The sequence below is a fragment of the Scophthalmus maximus genome, chromosome 4 (assembly GCF_022379125.1).
Source record: "Scophthalmus maximus strain ysfricsl-2021 chromosome 4, ASM2237912v1, whole genome shotgun sequence".
Classification (NCBI taxonomy): domain Eukaryota; kingdom Metazoa; phylum Chordata; class Actinopteri; order Pleuronectiformes; family Scophthalmidae; genus Scophthalmus; species Scophthalmus maximus.
The window spans coordinates 16,022,817-16,036,020 of record NC_061518.1 but is presented as its reverse complement, the minus strand read 5'-3'; the positions used below and the strand labels follow the sequence as shown (position 1 = coordinate 16,036,020).

The following is a 13,204-nucleotide window of genomic DNA, read 5'->3' as shown; positions in this document are numbered from 1 at the left end:
AGGTTGTGATGACAGTCCGGTGAACTTGTCACATCAGCTGCCACAGGTCCACTGGATGAATGCATTCAACTGATTTATCCTCTGATGTAAGTGAGGGGCAGGTTCAAAAGTCTACCATGATTTATCAGGTAAACATCAACCAGTTTAGATATTTGAAATAAATTTACATTTTTATATTAAGATATTTAAAACCTTGTTTGGCTGTTTCTCTGATGTGGTATAAAAGTGTTGTCAAACAGTTCAGGCCCAAGATGCAAAGCCATGCTGCAAAAAAATCGTTTGAAATGTTCTATGAATTAAACTCTCTCTTTTGTCGTGTTTATGAATGTTCATTCTTCACATTTGGCAAACAATTATGATCATCACTCGCTTTGAGTCTTTTCACCATATCCCCTCTCTTGTTTGATCTCCATGATCATTAACTAACTTATCTTGCTTCTTCATTTCAGTGACATTCTCCAGTCAGCAGAGGGTCGACCCCCCCCCCCCCCCCCCCCCCCCCCCCCCCCAGCAGAGGCAGCAGTTGTGCTCCTGTCCTGCAGAGGACAGCTTAGCTGACCAGGTGCTGCTCAGCCCTGTGTGGGGTTTCTAATTCCAGCTCCCTGCGCTTCAAGCTCCCCTCACTTTTCTCTGTATCTACCCCTGGGCTATTTGAGGTACTATGAAAAGGGGTTCTTACCCCCCTCTGGCCTCACAATATTTTAAGCCACATCAGTCTATTTATCACTTGAAGACCTGACATAGAACCTTATTTGTTTCCAAAATAGGAGAGTGTGCAACTTGGCCAAAATGCATGAATTTAGAACCAAAAAATAAGTCTTTATAAATTCATGCTGCATTACTGTACCTCGAACATGGTTGGAAACCATGCAGAGCAACATGAGAAGAATGTCTTTAGCTCCATAAAGCAAACCAGACTTGCAGAGTTAACCTGACACATTATGTAACATCCCACAACTATTAAAAACTGATTCCTTCTGATCAGGTTGCTCCCAGCTCTGCCTCTCAGTAGTATGTAAACACTGTCCAATCCTAATGTTTTCCACCACGAAAACCATTGGGATTCTACTACAAATAAATATAGAATATAATTGTGCTTCTGGAGATGTTTGGATTGTCTTCACACAGGATGTGTCTGACACCTTTCATTCCGCTAGAGAGCGAGGCAAATTAAGGAAGAAACCTAAATTTTGCACCAAGTCAGTAACAAAATGAAGGAAAACATATTTGATTTAACAGTTTGTGTTTAGCACATTTAATTGATTTAAGTTTTACCTGTTCATTTAGCTACAATATCCACAGTATCCTCAGTAATTCTTCACAGCAGCAGCATTGATAACAAACTGAACTCAACCACGATCTCCAACAAGACGTCCTGACGGTTCTCTCTTGAACACTGACCTACAGCTATAGAGTAATGGCTCCAGCTATTTAATGCCTGTGCTTGTACTATTCTTACACTTTGCCTGACACTCAACCCCTGTGCTGCTCTCAAGAGAGTTATGAAAGTCCTGTCTGAGAGTGTTGGCTGAAAAAACCCTCACATCTAACTGATTAATGCTCTGACAAAAAAAAAAACAGAAAATGTTCTCCACCTGTCCACTTCCTTTATTAAATTATTTTTAATTTACTGGCTAAAATGATGGCATTGTATTTGTGTTTCCTTGATCTCGGTCTCTCTCTGCCGTCTTCACAACAGCATCTATGTTACAAAACAAAAACAAAAAAAACACTCTTTCCAAAGTCTCTCTTTTCTTCAGCTGGCCTGGTTAAATATCCTCTAACAAAATGAGCTCATGTTTTCTCCCACCTGCTACACATACGCCCTTTCACCTCCCTCCTTCTCCTCCCCTTTCCTCATGTAGACTCTACAGGAGAATCCCTCAACTATCCTCCCCCTTAGCCCCTCTGACCTCCCCTCACCTCCTTCCTCCGTTACCTCCCTCTTTCAGTCCCCAACAACCCAACAACTGCCAGCCCCTTTACATTTTAGGCGTTTCACTGGCCTACAGGCTCACAACAAGTGCATAAAAGTAGCTCAACCTTGCTCTGCTGCCCCTTCACTCGCCCCCTCCCACAAACACACATGCTTACACACACACACCCACACACACTACCTTCAATCTGCACCCAAGGAGGCCCTAGATGCATATGCTGCCATCCTCCAAGACTTCGAAGATTTTCCTCCCCTCCCTGTCCTTGTCTGGTTTTCCCGTCCCCTGTTAAAAATGAACCATGTGCAGGGAGGATACTGAAAACCTGCAGGACCAATTAATGCAACTAAGCAAGTCTCCTCAACCTACCATGCCTGATTAAAGACTGTGCCAAAGCATTTCATTTTCCCTGCCAAAGGTTTCCCTGAATTTTACACAGGTAGTGGAGATACTGTATGTCATAAACATCTCCTTTCTCCTGCTGCTATAAGGAGAATCCACGTCATGCAACGTCATACATACATAACATTGGCATGGTCACATGGGAATCCAGTTTTGGATTATAAGGAAAGATTGAAATTTGGCAGTCAGATTATTTTTGTCTTTGTGGTAAGCATTTAATATATTTCTCGAGTTCATTCTAAGCTTCCTCTTCCACTCCTTCTGGTCTCTCATGCCACGACACATTACATTACAATCATTTAGCAGACCCTTTTGTCCAAAGCGACTTACAATAAGTGCATTCAACCATGTGTGCGTAAACATTTATCAAATAAGCAAAAACAGCTTCAGATTTGCCTCTTTTTTTATTTTTTATAAATACATACAACAAACATACATGTGCATGCATGTACATACACTGTACATTTCTTTCTCCATTTGTCTCTGCTTCATGCACACCAGCTCCCCTCAGGCCTTGGAGTTATAATTAATCCAACTGCTCCAGTGACAGAGCAGAGTAGCCCAGATAAGGTTTCAGCTGTTAGCCGTTTCTGTGGTTCTCTCCTTATTTATTGAATGGGGTTCGGGCAGATTTGTGTAAACACCATGAGGTCTGCACAGTGGCACATTTATAATTGCTAATGTGCATGTAGAAAAAAAAATCTTAGTGTGGGATCAAATACAGTTATCCGATCTCTTAGTGTATCAGAGCAAAGTCTTATGTTCTCACTCACCAATAATCATTGTGGTTTTTATTATTACATGTACATTCATTTTAAGGCCGAAGATGGGGACAAATACACTTATGGTATAATTTCTCTTAACTCCATATAGTGCTCATCTTGGGGCTGGCAATCTTATTGCAACATTTAATGCAATCAACCTCAATTAACTATTGGAATTGTTATCACTTGAATTAATTGATTTTCAAATTTACTGCCCCTCCTTTCTGTTATGGCACTGATCACTGTAATTAGAAATTGACTCTTAATTGGAGGATAATGGCTGCAGCTCAGCTCCCGGCGGACCTGTCACTCAGACGTCTGTGGGCCTGCCTCTCACTGTGGCCTAAATCTGTTCAGATGAGGGCAGCATTTTCCCGTTTTAAGGCTGGATGAAGCCTAGTAGAAGCAAAACTGTAACCCTGCTTGGTAGCAACTGGCGTCTCCCCTAGAAACCCTCAGTGCCCTCGCGCTCCTTTTACGGCCCTCTAGGTGGGACCGCGAGGCTCGATGGGAGGTCAAAGCGACAGTTCCATATATGGCGCGCGCTCTCTCCTTGTCGGGGGCGCGCAGCGTCACTTCTGAGCCCCCTCCTGAAACCCGATGGATGGAGCTGTGATCCGCGGGGCGCGCCTCCTTGCAGCACACCCCCCACACCCCCACCCACCGCTCCTCCTCCTCCTCCTCGAACTGTCAGCATCCTAATATGGCAGAGGGCCGGGATGGGGGCCAGTGCTGAGGTTTGTGAATGGTGGAGGTTGGGTATATAAGGTGGACCAGCGGAACAGAGGACCGTAGCTGGTTCAGCAGTAGCACTGGTTGGGTCTTTCTCCCTCGAGCCGCAGACACACTCCTAAGGTAAGACCCTGAAGGGACCTGCCAAATACTGAAGCCTCTCATCCAGACCGGGACAGCAGACTCTAGGCCAGAACTTGAACACCACTGCAGCATCTACTGGAGCAGGAGTTAGACAGGACCGCCAGGGTCAGGACGCTAATACCACGGGGGGGGGCACATGGACAGCTCCTCTGGAAGTGATAGGCTCTATAGACTGTAGGAGAGGGCCGAGCTGAGAGAAGGAACAGCAGACTGACATGTGGCACAGTAACACGGTGCTGGACAGGAGAAGCTCTTATCTGCACTGTACAAGTCTGGACATTGTGGGTAGACAAACTGATAGATAGATTAGGAAAATGCAGTAGATTAACGAATCTAATTCATCAGCCTCACAGGTGTAACACTGAATCCTGGGCAGATGCTGATGACACAGTTTACCTGAGAAAGGTGATACTGAGACAAGATGATTCCTGTAGATTTAGCTGAATTGGAAATTGAAATATAAAATTATTATAATATAGTTAATAAGCTACAAAAAAAGTAATAATACATAATTAATTCTTTTAGTAAAGACCGTATCGTAGGTTATCTAAAGGAAATCAGTAGTTTAGTTTCATACAGGCTTGTATGTAGTGACGGCCCCGTGTCGGGGTGCCATGGATACATTGAGCGCAAGCCACGGGCTTCGTCGTGTTCATGCTCCAGTAAATGTTACAGTGTAATTATTATTTTTTTGTCTGTAACCAAAAGGTCATTCAGTGTGATCTTAAAAGTATCACAGGGTGAAACTAAGCTTTTGAAATAGGGAGTAATTTTGTCACATACAGTAAATTTTGCCATGTGGATTTGATTGAGTGATCCTAAACCGTTTTTTTTTCTTCCCCTCCTCTCTTACAGAAGCCAACATGTGTGACGACGAAGAAACTACCGCCCTTGTGTGCGACAACGGCTCCGGTCTTGTGAAGGCTGGCTTCGCCGGAGACGATGCCCCCAGGGCCGTCTTCCCCTCCATCGTCGGCCGCCCTCGTCACCAGGTAACCAGCGAAGAAAAAGCCTATGATAGGTGTGAGGGACCGAGTGAGAGGACAGACTAATTGGCAAAACTGAATAGTTTATAAAAAATCATTAATACACAAATACAATACTTGGTTTTGTCTAATTTTAAAACAATACATTCAATTATCATCCAGACAGATGTACACCATTTTTGGCAGAGGCATCCCGCTGTAGTGATAACATGTTTAACTGATATTTCATAATGGTAAATATAGTTTGCCTATAGGTGACAACAGTGGTGGAATAATAAATCTCGAGCAATGTACTTTTGGCTCCTGCAGCAATGTGTCCTTTGCCTCTTTGAGACTAAATTAGACACAGATGAGTTGTCAGTCACACAATTGTTCTCACTCTGTCTCTGTGACCCGTGCTGTAATGTGGCACATTTACGCAATGGTCACTATGCCTGTCCAAAGACTTTAATCTGACCAGAAGACAGTCACATTTCTGTGTGGATCCTTTGACGTCCACGTCTAACCTTTCCATTATCTTTTCCTCCCCCCCCCCCCCCCCCCCCCCCCCCCCCTTCAGGGTGTCATGGTCGGTATGGGTCAGAAGGACTCCTACGTCGGCGACGAGGCCCAGAGCAAGAGGGGTATCCTGACTCTGAAGTACCCCATTGAGCACGGCATCATCACCAACTGGGACGACATGGAGAAGATCTGGCACCACACCTTCTACAACGAGCTGAGAGTGGCACCCGAGGAGCACCCCACCCTGCTCACTGAGGCCCCCCTGAACCCCAAGGCCAACAGAGAGAAGATGACCCAGATCATGTTTGAGACCTTCAACGTCCCCGCCATGTATGTGGCCATCCAGGCTGTGCTGTCCCTGTACGCTTCCGGCCGTACCACCGGTAAGATTAACAACAACAAAACAGCTGCCACTCATGGCATAGACACAGACATTATATATAGAATCGGTCTTTTTTGATAATATATCATGTAAATGAAGAAGAGTAAAATTGCAACACATAACTCAACTAATGATAGCGCATTTTCCCATGGAAGCTATTTTACGCACAACATTTACGCACAGTCGATCGGTATTTTATGCCAGTTTATTAACTTTATAGAACACACATCTGCGTGAGTGTGTGTGTAGAGTCTCCTCCAAACACCTATACAGTTTTCCTCACAAAATGTATTGTCACCTGTCAAACTTATATTAAACTCTCCATGCCTCTCTCCAGGTATTGTGCTGGATGCTGGTGATGGTGTCACCCACAACGTCCCAGTCTATGAGGGTTACGCCCTGCCCCACGCCATCATGCGTCTGGACCTGGCTGGTCGCGATCTGACCGACTACCTGATGAAGATCCTGACTGAGCGTGGCTACTCCTTCGTGACCACCGGTGAGGAACTCCGCCTACACCAAACACAGAACACCAGACAGGAGAAACAACAACACGTTTTCTCTGTGTAGACGACTTTTTAATAACACGTTATATGGCAAAGTAAAATCTAAATTATTATCAAAGTTTTAGATTTATTTGACAGCAGTTTTGTTTTAATAGCCAAATTAAAACTGCCAGCAGCCTGACCCACAGTACTCGCAGATTTACTTACATCGTAAAAGCAGCATGCACAGGGATAAAGGATTTTGTGTAGATTGATATAATAGACACATACATGTGTTGTGCCAAACAATGTTGATAGGGCAATATGATATCATTTTCAGCTTCACCCATTTCTGTGATTGCGTAAGTGAATTCAGTAACGTTCGTAGCTCAGCCAACTAAATCTGTTCATCATTACGCACACGGTAGTTGTGGTGCCCGCGCTTTGACACATTCAAAAAATAACTCACAAACTTGTCCCCCCGCAGCCGAGCGTGAGATCGTGCGCGACATCAAGGAGAAGCTGTGCTATGTGGCTCTGGACTTCGAGAACGAGATGGCCACCGCTGCCTCCTCCTCCTCCCTGGAGAAGAGCTACGAGCTTCCCGACGGTCAGGTCATCACCATCGGTAACGAGAGGTTCCGTTGCCCCGAGACCCTCTTCCAGCCTTCCTTCATCGGTACTTAACGCAGCCGCGTAATTCTCTTAAAGTGTCCAACAATTACAAGCAGTGAGCCTCATGCCGACAACCTGCCGCTCTCTTAACACTTGTCCCTCTCACCTGACCAGGTATGGAGTCTGCCGGTATCCATGAGACCGCCTACAACAGCATCATGAAGTGCGACATTGACATCCGTAAGGATCTGTACGCCAACAATGTGCTCTCCGGTGGTACCACCATGTACCCTGGTATTGCTGACCGTATGCAGAAGGAGATCACTGCTCTGGCCCCCAGCACCATGAAGATCAAGGTACTTAAAACAAACTCAACTATGAGAACAAAAAACAAACAAACGAGTTTATACTCAAATGTTTTGTGCAAATTGACAATTACGCACATGGGTATTAGACACTGGGACCTTATACTAATTAACTCTCTCATCCTCCTCCAGATCATTGCTCCCCCCGAGAGGAAGTACTCCGTCTGGATCGGTGGCTCCATCCTTGCTTCCCTGTCCACCTTCCAGCAGATGTGGATCTCCAAGCAGGAGTACGACGAGGCAGGCCCCAGCATTGTCCACAGGAAGTGCTTCTAAATGCTCCATCTGCTTCTGCAGCTTCTCCGTCACTTTCACCACCAGCTATAAGGAGACCGGGCAAGGAGGAGGATCAACCTCTGCGGCACAGCAACACTCTGCTGTCAATGGACTTTCAGTCTGCGCTGTTGACATTCATATGCATTTTTTTTTTATCACTTTAAAAAATGTGCATATTTTGTAGCTGTCTGTTGTCTGTGTTGCACGGAGAAAGGCTGTGAAAATCCACCACTGAACCATGCATCCACCCAAAAAAGAGCTTTAATAAAATAATAACAACATGTTGCCCAACACATGTGAATGTAAGTGTATATACATATTGATAATTTATTAAAGTCCATTATTTGGTATTTTTGGCCTTGGCCTTGTTTTCATATTAGATGGAAATGGATTATAGCTGGTATTTAAAAGGTGACATTCAAATCTGAATCCACCCTGGTAATTATGCAAATTCAGTGTCATAAATTAAAAAATCACAACAAGAATTGAGGAGAGAAAGCTAAGCGAAATCCATATATTAATTGATCTAAGCCAAGGTAAACCCAGGCAATAAGCACAAATGACATACACACGCACACACGCACGCATACGCACATCACAGCTACTTGAACCAATCAGCGGGTGAGAGGGAGAGTTCTTGAGGTTGAACTGGGCACGGCTCCCTGGGTATGGGTGGGTGGGGAGTTGGGGTCTCTTACTGTCCCATAAGCCCCTGTTGGTTTGGGGGCACTGGGTGACTTAATTGATAAAAAGCGCCGCCTGCAAGCTTCGACAGTCGGAGTTTGACTTGCCAGGAATGTGCCAATGCAGCAGCAACGCCGCTTTAGAGCGAGTGGAGCAGCAGCACATGGACAGACACCCGACACCCGCGGCTCTGAATCCCGTTGAGCTTCCTGCCCTGCACCACCAGCCCGGTCCCCCATACCATCTTTAGACACAACTAGACCTCGTGTACAGTAGGGGCATCTCCGCAGCCAAACCTTATATGCATAGCAAACCCACCTATCCCGGGTGTGGGCCAGGGTCTCTCGCCTAGACGCACAAAGGGTTCTGACGCGCGCATTACTGTGTCCGCATAATTTACATCTCCGCACTGATTTATTGTGTAGCTTATGATAATAAGCCTATACAGGGTGCAGGTACATGGAGGAAAAACACAAAGGAAAACTTTAGTACAAATGTATGTGTGATACATTTTTGGAGTCATCATCACCATCAGCATTCATTATAGCCTAGCCAGAGCAACAGGTTCAGACATTGTATGAGTTGAATCAACAAATTCAGTATGAGTACAACAAAATCAATCATCTTTTAAAGCTATTTTTACCATCTGATAGAAATCATCACCTGCCACAGAGACATTCTTCGCATCCCCCCGGCCCGCGGGCCACCTGTTGCAGGGTGTGTTTGGCTTTTTAAAGGCGTCTTCGAGCGGGCGGAGCTTCGCAGAGAGAAACGAAGCCCTGCTGTGATTAGAGCAGCACCGTCAACGCCATCTGTTCTGCTCCGCCGCCGTGAAACCAGACTCCGGTGTGAGTATATATTTACTGTACACTAAATTAGACCCTCGCAGCCCCGAACACCTGACGAGCGTCGCGCTGCTGTCGACGTATATCCTCGATGCGATTTTACGTTTTTCTAGCCTGAGCCGTTGTTGATCTGCGAGGCGCTGATGTCACGCAGGCGATTATCGCTGCTGCACATTTACCTTATGATCAACACACATCTATAAATAACACGGACGTATTTTGTCGAGAGCAGGTCATTTATGCAACGGGCATTACATTGGCCAATAGAGTAGCAGTATGTCATAGTGTAATAACCTAATATCTCATATGTTACAGTACAAGATGGCGATTTATAATGTGCGTACTTTGAAAAGCGTCGAGGTACAGTAGTGTCGAGAAGCTGACAGACGACCCTGCACCGATGTACAGGTGAACAGCTGAACGGATCATAACGCTGCTGTGATTGTGTCTGACCTTTATTTTGGAATAGTCAAAGTCGTCAAGATCGTAGGAGCCAATCACAGCGGGGACAAGTCATTGCGTCATCACGTTCAAAAAGTTTCTGCAACCCGCGGCTTAATAACAGTCGGTTAGTTCTACACCCACAGGCCATTTTGACGGCAAATCGTTGTTTTTTTTTTTTTTGTTTTTTTTTACAAATGGACGGATTGACTTTATCAAAACTGGTCTTTTATTTTTATCACCAGCCTCACGGAGGCGAACTATCCCCGGGGAGGAAGTAGGCGGGTTCTCGCGGGGGAACCGTCCAGCTGCTCTGCCATTGGTTAGAAACGCTTCCGCGTTTTGGTTTAAATGTCTGGCGGTGACACCAAACATCAGTGAGATGAGAGACTTGTTTCAACTCGTAAAGCAACGTAATAGATGTTTCATCATCTATATCATAGAGCTGTTATGCGTGTGTAATATTGCTTGATTTCGGATGAGTTTAAAAAAAAGGGTTTTGTTGGATGGCAGGTCCACAGCGAGATGGTGACTAAGAGGATACGCTCGGAGTACATGAAGAAATTCAAAGACCCCAAATGGGAGACCTACACCAAGTGCTATGAGGAGATGCTGAAGTACCGGCTGACCCGCAGGCTGCTGGAGCACACGCACAACCCCTGGTTCTGGAACGGCTCGGACAGTGAGTCAGACTCGGGAGGAAGAAGTCCCCCTCCTCCCGACCACAACCAGGTAGGGCCCGAGACCCATGGGGGCGGGACGGGGGGCGAGCTGGAGGAGTGTGAGGGGGCGAGGACCACAGGGCCCGTACCCAGGCTTCCCCTTCAACAGGAGGAGGAGAAGAATGTGTCTGCAGGTAAACTGCAACATATGATTGTGACTGAAAAGACTGATCAATGTATTAGGGTTGTGTTTATGTCGTTCTACAAAATGTCGCTTACTTCTCAGGCTCACAGCTTGATGGTGTCAAAACGACGAGTGCACCAGAGGAGGAGCAGAGAAACAGCAGTAAACAGTTACCAGCTCCCCGCAGAGAGCGACGCCAAGGTAATTCAGAGTAGAAAGTGTGGTCCGTAGTATTTCGTATCCTGCATGACCTGTCAGATTTGTACTTTTACCCAGTAACTGGGTTAGAGTAGTTTCATTTTTTTTGAAACTACGATCAAAGACGATCAGAGACAACTATGACAGCTCTACCATATAATGGTGCAATTGGATTTAATCGGATTGTTTACTTGCTTGCAAATACTCTTTCTCCTTTCAATCAATTTGTATTTGGATATTTCACCATGAGTAAGTACAGAGTTACCATCCATACATTCTGCTTTGCACACCACTTTTGTTCCTGAGTTATTTTTGGGTACATCTTAATCTGTTTGTGTTTTCGTTTTGTAGAGAGAGACTCTGGACAACACAGATCACAGCAGAGTAAACCCTCCAAACCCTCCAAACAAACTTGGCACTCCCAACGGGTGAGACCTGCACCAGCACGACAGCCCAAGGAGGATAGTAAGGAGAGCAAACATTCTTTTGCTCTGTACGGTTCAGGGGAGAAGGCTGCAGACATTGGGGCCAGAAAGACACACAACGTCGGCCCAGCAGCTTCGACTAATCAGGTAATCTTTCTGTCATGTTTGTTCTGTGTAACTGTGTGGGACAAGCTGTGTTGTGACAGAGCAAAAGTGTCAACAGGAACTGACACTTGTGTCTGTTTTCCTGGTAGATCCATGACTCGGCTCTGCGTGCCAAAACCAGGCGGGAGGTGGAGCGTCTGATCCAGACCCAGAGAAGTGAGCGCCGGAGAGCCAAGTCTGCCGATCTGCACAGGGCCAGGAAGGTGGTTCAACCTGAGTTCAACCCCTGGCTCACTGAGTACATGCGTTGCTTCACTGCTCGCTCCCGATAGGATACACAAACACACACACACACACACACACACACACACACACACACACTGCAGAAATCAATAAATCAGGATAATTCCAGACACAAAAAAGTAAGTAAAGCCATTATTGCCTACCACCTCTGAGGTTTGAGAACACATTATTATCGAATAGAGCATGTGGTTGATTGAGCCATACAACCTTTTTTGACCATGAGTGTACTATAATGTTTTTATATATTAAACTAATTTAATATCCACAATGACACACATCAGACAGGGTACATTAGGCTTTTGAAGGAAATTGTTTTAAGGCCAATATATCATTACAGTATGTCTACTGTACTCAGATGTTTAGATGAGAAGGAACAAACATGCTGAATGCATTTTACAGCCTTACTTCAATGCAGTCCCTTTAAACTAATACGTGTCCATATTTTTATACATGGATATCAATCCATAGTGGACTCACATGGGGGTATTAGAGGCCCAAGGCAGCATGTATGAATAGATTCAATGATTAATATTCCGAGTTAAAACGGGTCCACGGACAGGGATGCAAAATACAGCCAAATACACAAGAAAAATGATTTGTACTCCAGTATCCATTGTGTGAAGTACAGGGTTTATTCAGTCATCCTCACGTGTGCAGAGCACTATGTTAGTTGACATACACAGATTAGCCTGTTTTACAGTTTTCACATCACTTAATGCTCTGGACTGGTTCTTTTAGATTCATCACTTTGTATCACGGCAAATTGATCTTCTCTGACTTGATGATAGATTGTGAATCTCTCACACACTGTACTGACACTCAAAACTCGGTTGTGTGATGCGGAAGTTTAGCTCATTCTAATTTTCTTTTATTAATGACTAGTATTGACTAATAGTTTTGTGACATGTGTTTGTTCTTCTCGCCTGTTCATGTGTGTATAATTTATAAACCTGGTGCTAACACAGTGGGAAAATATGTGACTTTTAAAGCCATGGGTGTGACTGTGAACAGTGTGTGTGCTATTCTGGATACTGCAGCTTTTCTTTTATACATGTTGGTTGTGTAACTGTTTTGAATACAGCATATTTAGGTTCTCTTGAGCACACAATTGTAATTTTACTTGATCAGTCAAAATGTTTTAGAGCCCAAAGTGGAACTTAACGCAAAGTTGGATATAAAGCCAAAGGCAAAATTACATCACATTTGAACTATTATTATAAATATAGTGAACATAACATAGGCACATATTGCTAATTTACTGCTTACCAGTTATTGTTATACTCTCTAAAACACGACCAAATCAAACAGCACTTTGATTTCTAGTCACCTTTCTTGAATAATTGTACAGAATTATTTGTTATTACTATTCTGTATAAAGTTTAGGTTTTCATGTAATTTGTTAATCTTTTAAATCTCTGTATACTTGTTGGTATGTTTTTGTGAATGTATTGAAGGTCAATGTTATTTGTACTTACTTGAGAAGACTAAAATGCATTTTTTTTATCCTTTGTGTGTAATGGATGTGATCTTTTCTTGACTGTTGAGACCATGAGAAATCAGATCCCGCGTTCCGTAATCATGATGAAATCAGTGCTGTGCCATAAAGATGTGAAAAATGTTATATTTTTCCCCTTTGCAACTCTGGTAATTGATGTTATGATTTGAATATTGTGCAGAAAAAAAGGAGACGAGCAAATAAGAGGCATGTGCTTCACATTAAGGTATCTCTGTTTGTTGTTGCAGCTCTGACTTCAGTATTACTTGTTTTGCT

At 44.3% G+C, this 13,204-nt stretch overlaps 2 protein-coding genes across 4 annotated transcripts; both read left to right on the top strand.

Annotated features, from left to right (window-relative positions):
• Positions 1 to 3,801: 3,801 nt before the first annotated feature.
• Positions 3,802 to 7,936, top strand: acta1b (actin alpha 1, skeletal muscle b). The gene is made up of 7 exons (XM_035628114.2): positions 3,802 to 3,955; positions 4,832 to 4,968; positions 5,522 to 5,846; positions 6,183 to 6,344; positions 6,818 to 7,009; positions 7,120 to 7,301; positions 7,443 to 7,936. The coding sequence occupies exons 2-7, from the start codon at positions 4,840 to 4,842 to the stop codon at positions 7,584 to 7,586; spliced, it is 1,134 nt and encodes a 377-aa protein (XP_035484007.1). The 5' UTR covers positions 3,802 to 3,955; positions 4,832 to 4,839; the 3' UTR covers positions 7,587 to 7,936.
• Positions 7,937 to 8,963: 1,027 nt separating this feature from the next.
• ccsapb (centriole, cilia and spindle-associated protein b) lies at positions 8,964 to 13,076 on the top strand. Of its 3 annotated transcripts, none has more exons than XM_047331417.1 (6): positions 9,053 to 9,118; positions 9,802 to 9,933; positions 10,070 to 10,412; positions 10,505 to 10,603; positions 10,952 to 11,172; positions 11,280 to 13,076. In XM_047331417.1, the coding sequence occupies exons 3-6, from the start codon at positions 10,082 to 10,084 to the stop codon at positions 11,460 to 11,462; spliced, it is 834 nt and encodes a 277-aa protein (XP_047187373.1). In that variant the 5' UTR covers positions 9,053 to 9,118; positions 9,802 to 9,933; positions 10,070 to 10,081; the 3' UTR covers positions 11,463 to 13,076. The 3 variants fall into 3 exon arrangements, with proteins under 3 accessions (XP_047187372.1, XP_047187373.1, XP_035484009.2); XM_035628116.2 differs by having other exon boundaries at positions 9,054 to 9,118; positions 9,802 to 9,969; XM_047331416.1 differs by lacking the exon at positions 9,802 to 9,933 and having other exon boundaries at positions 8,964 to 9,118.
• Positions 13,077 to 13,204: the final 128 nt, after the last annotated feature.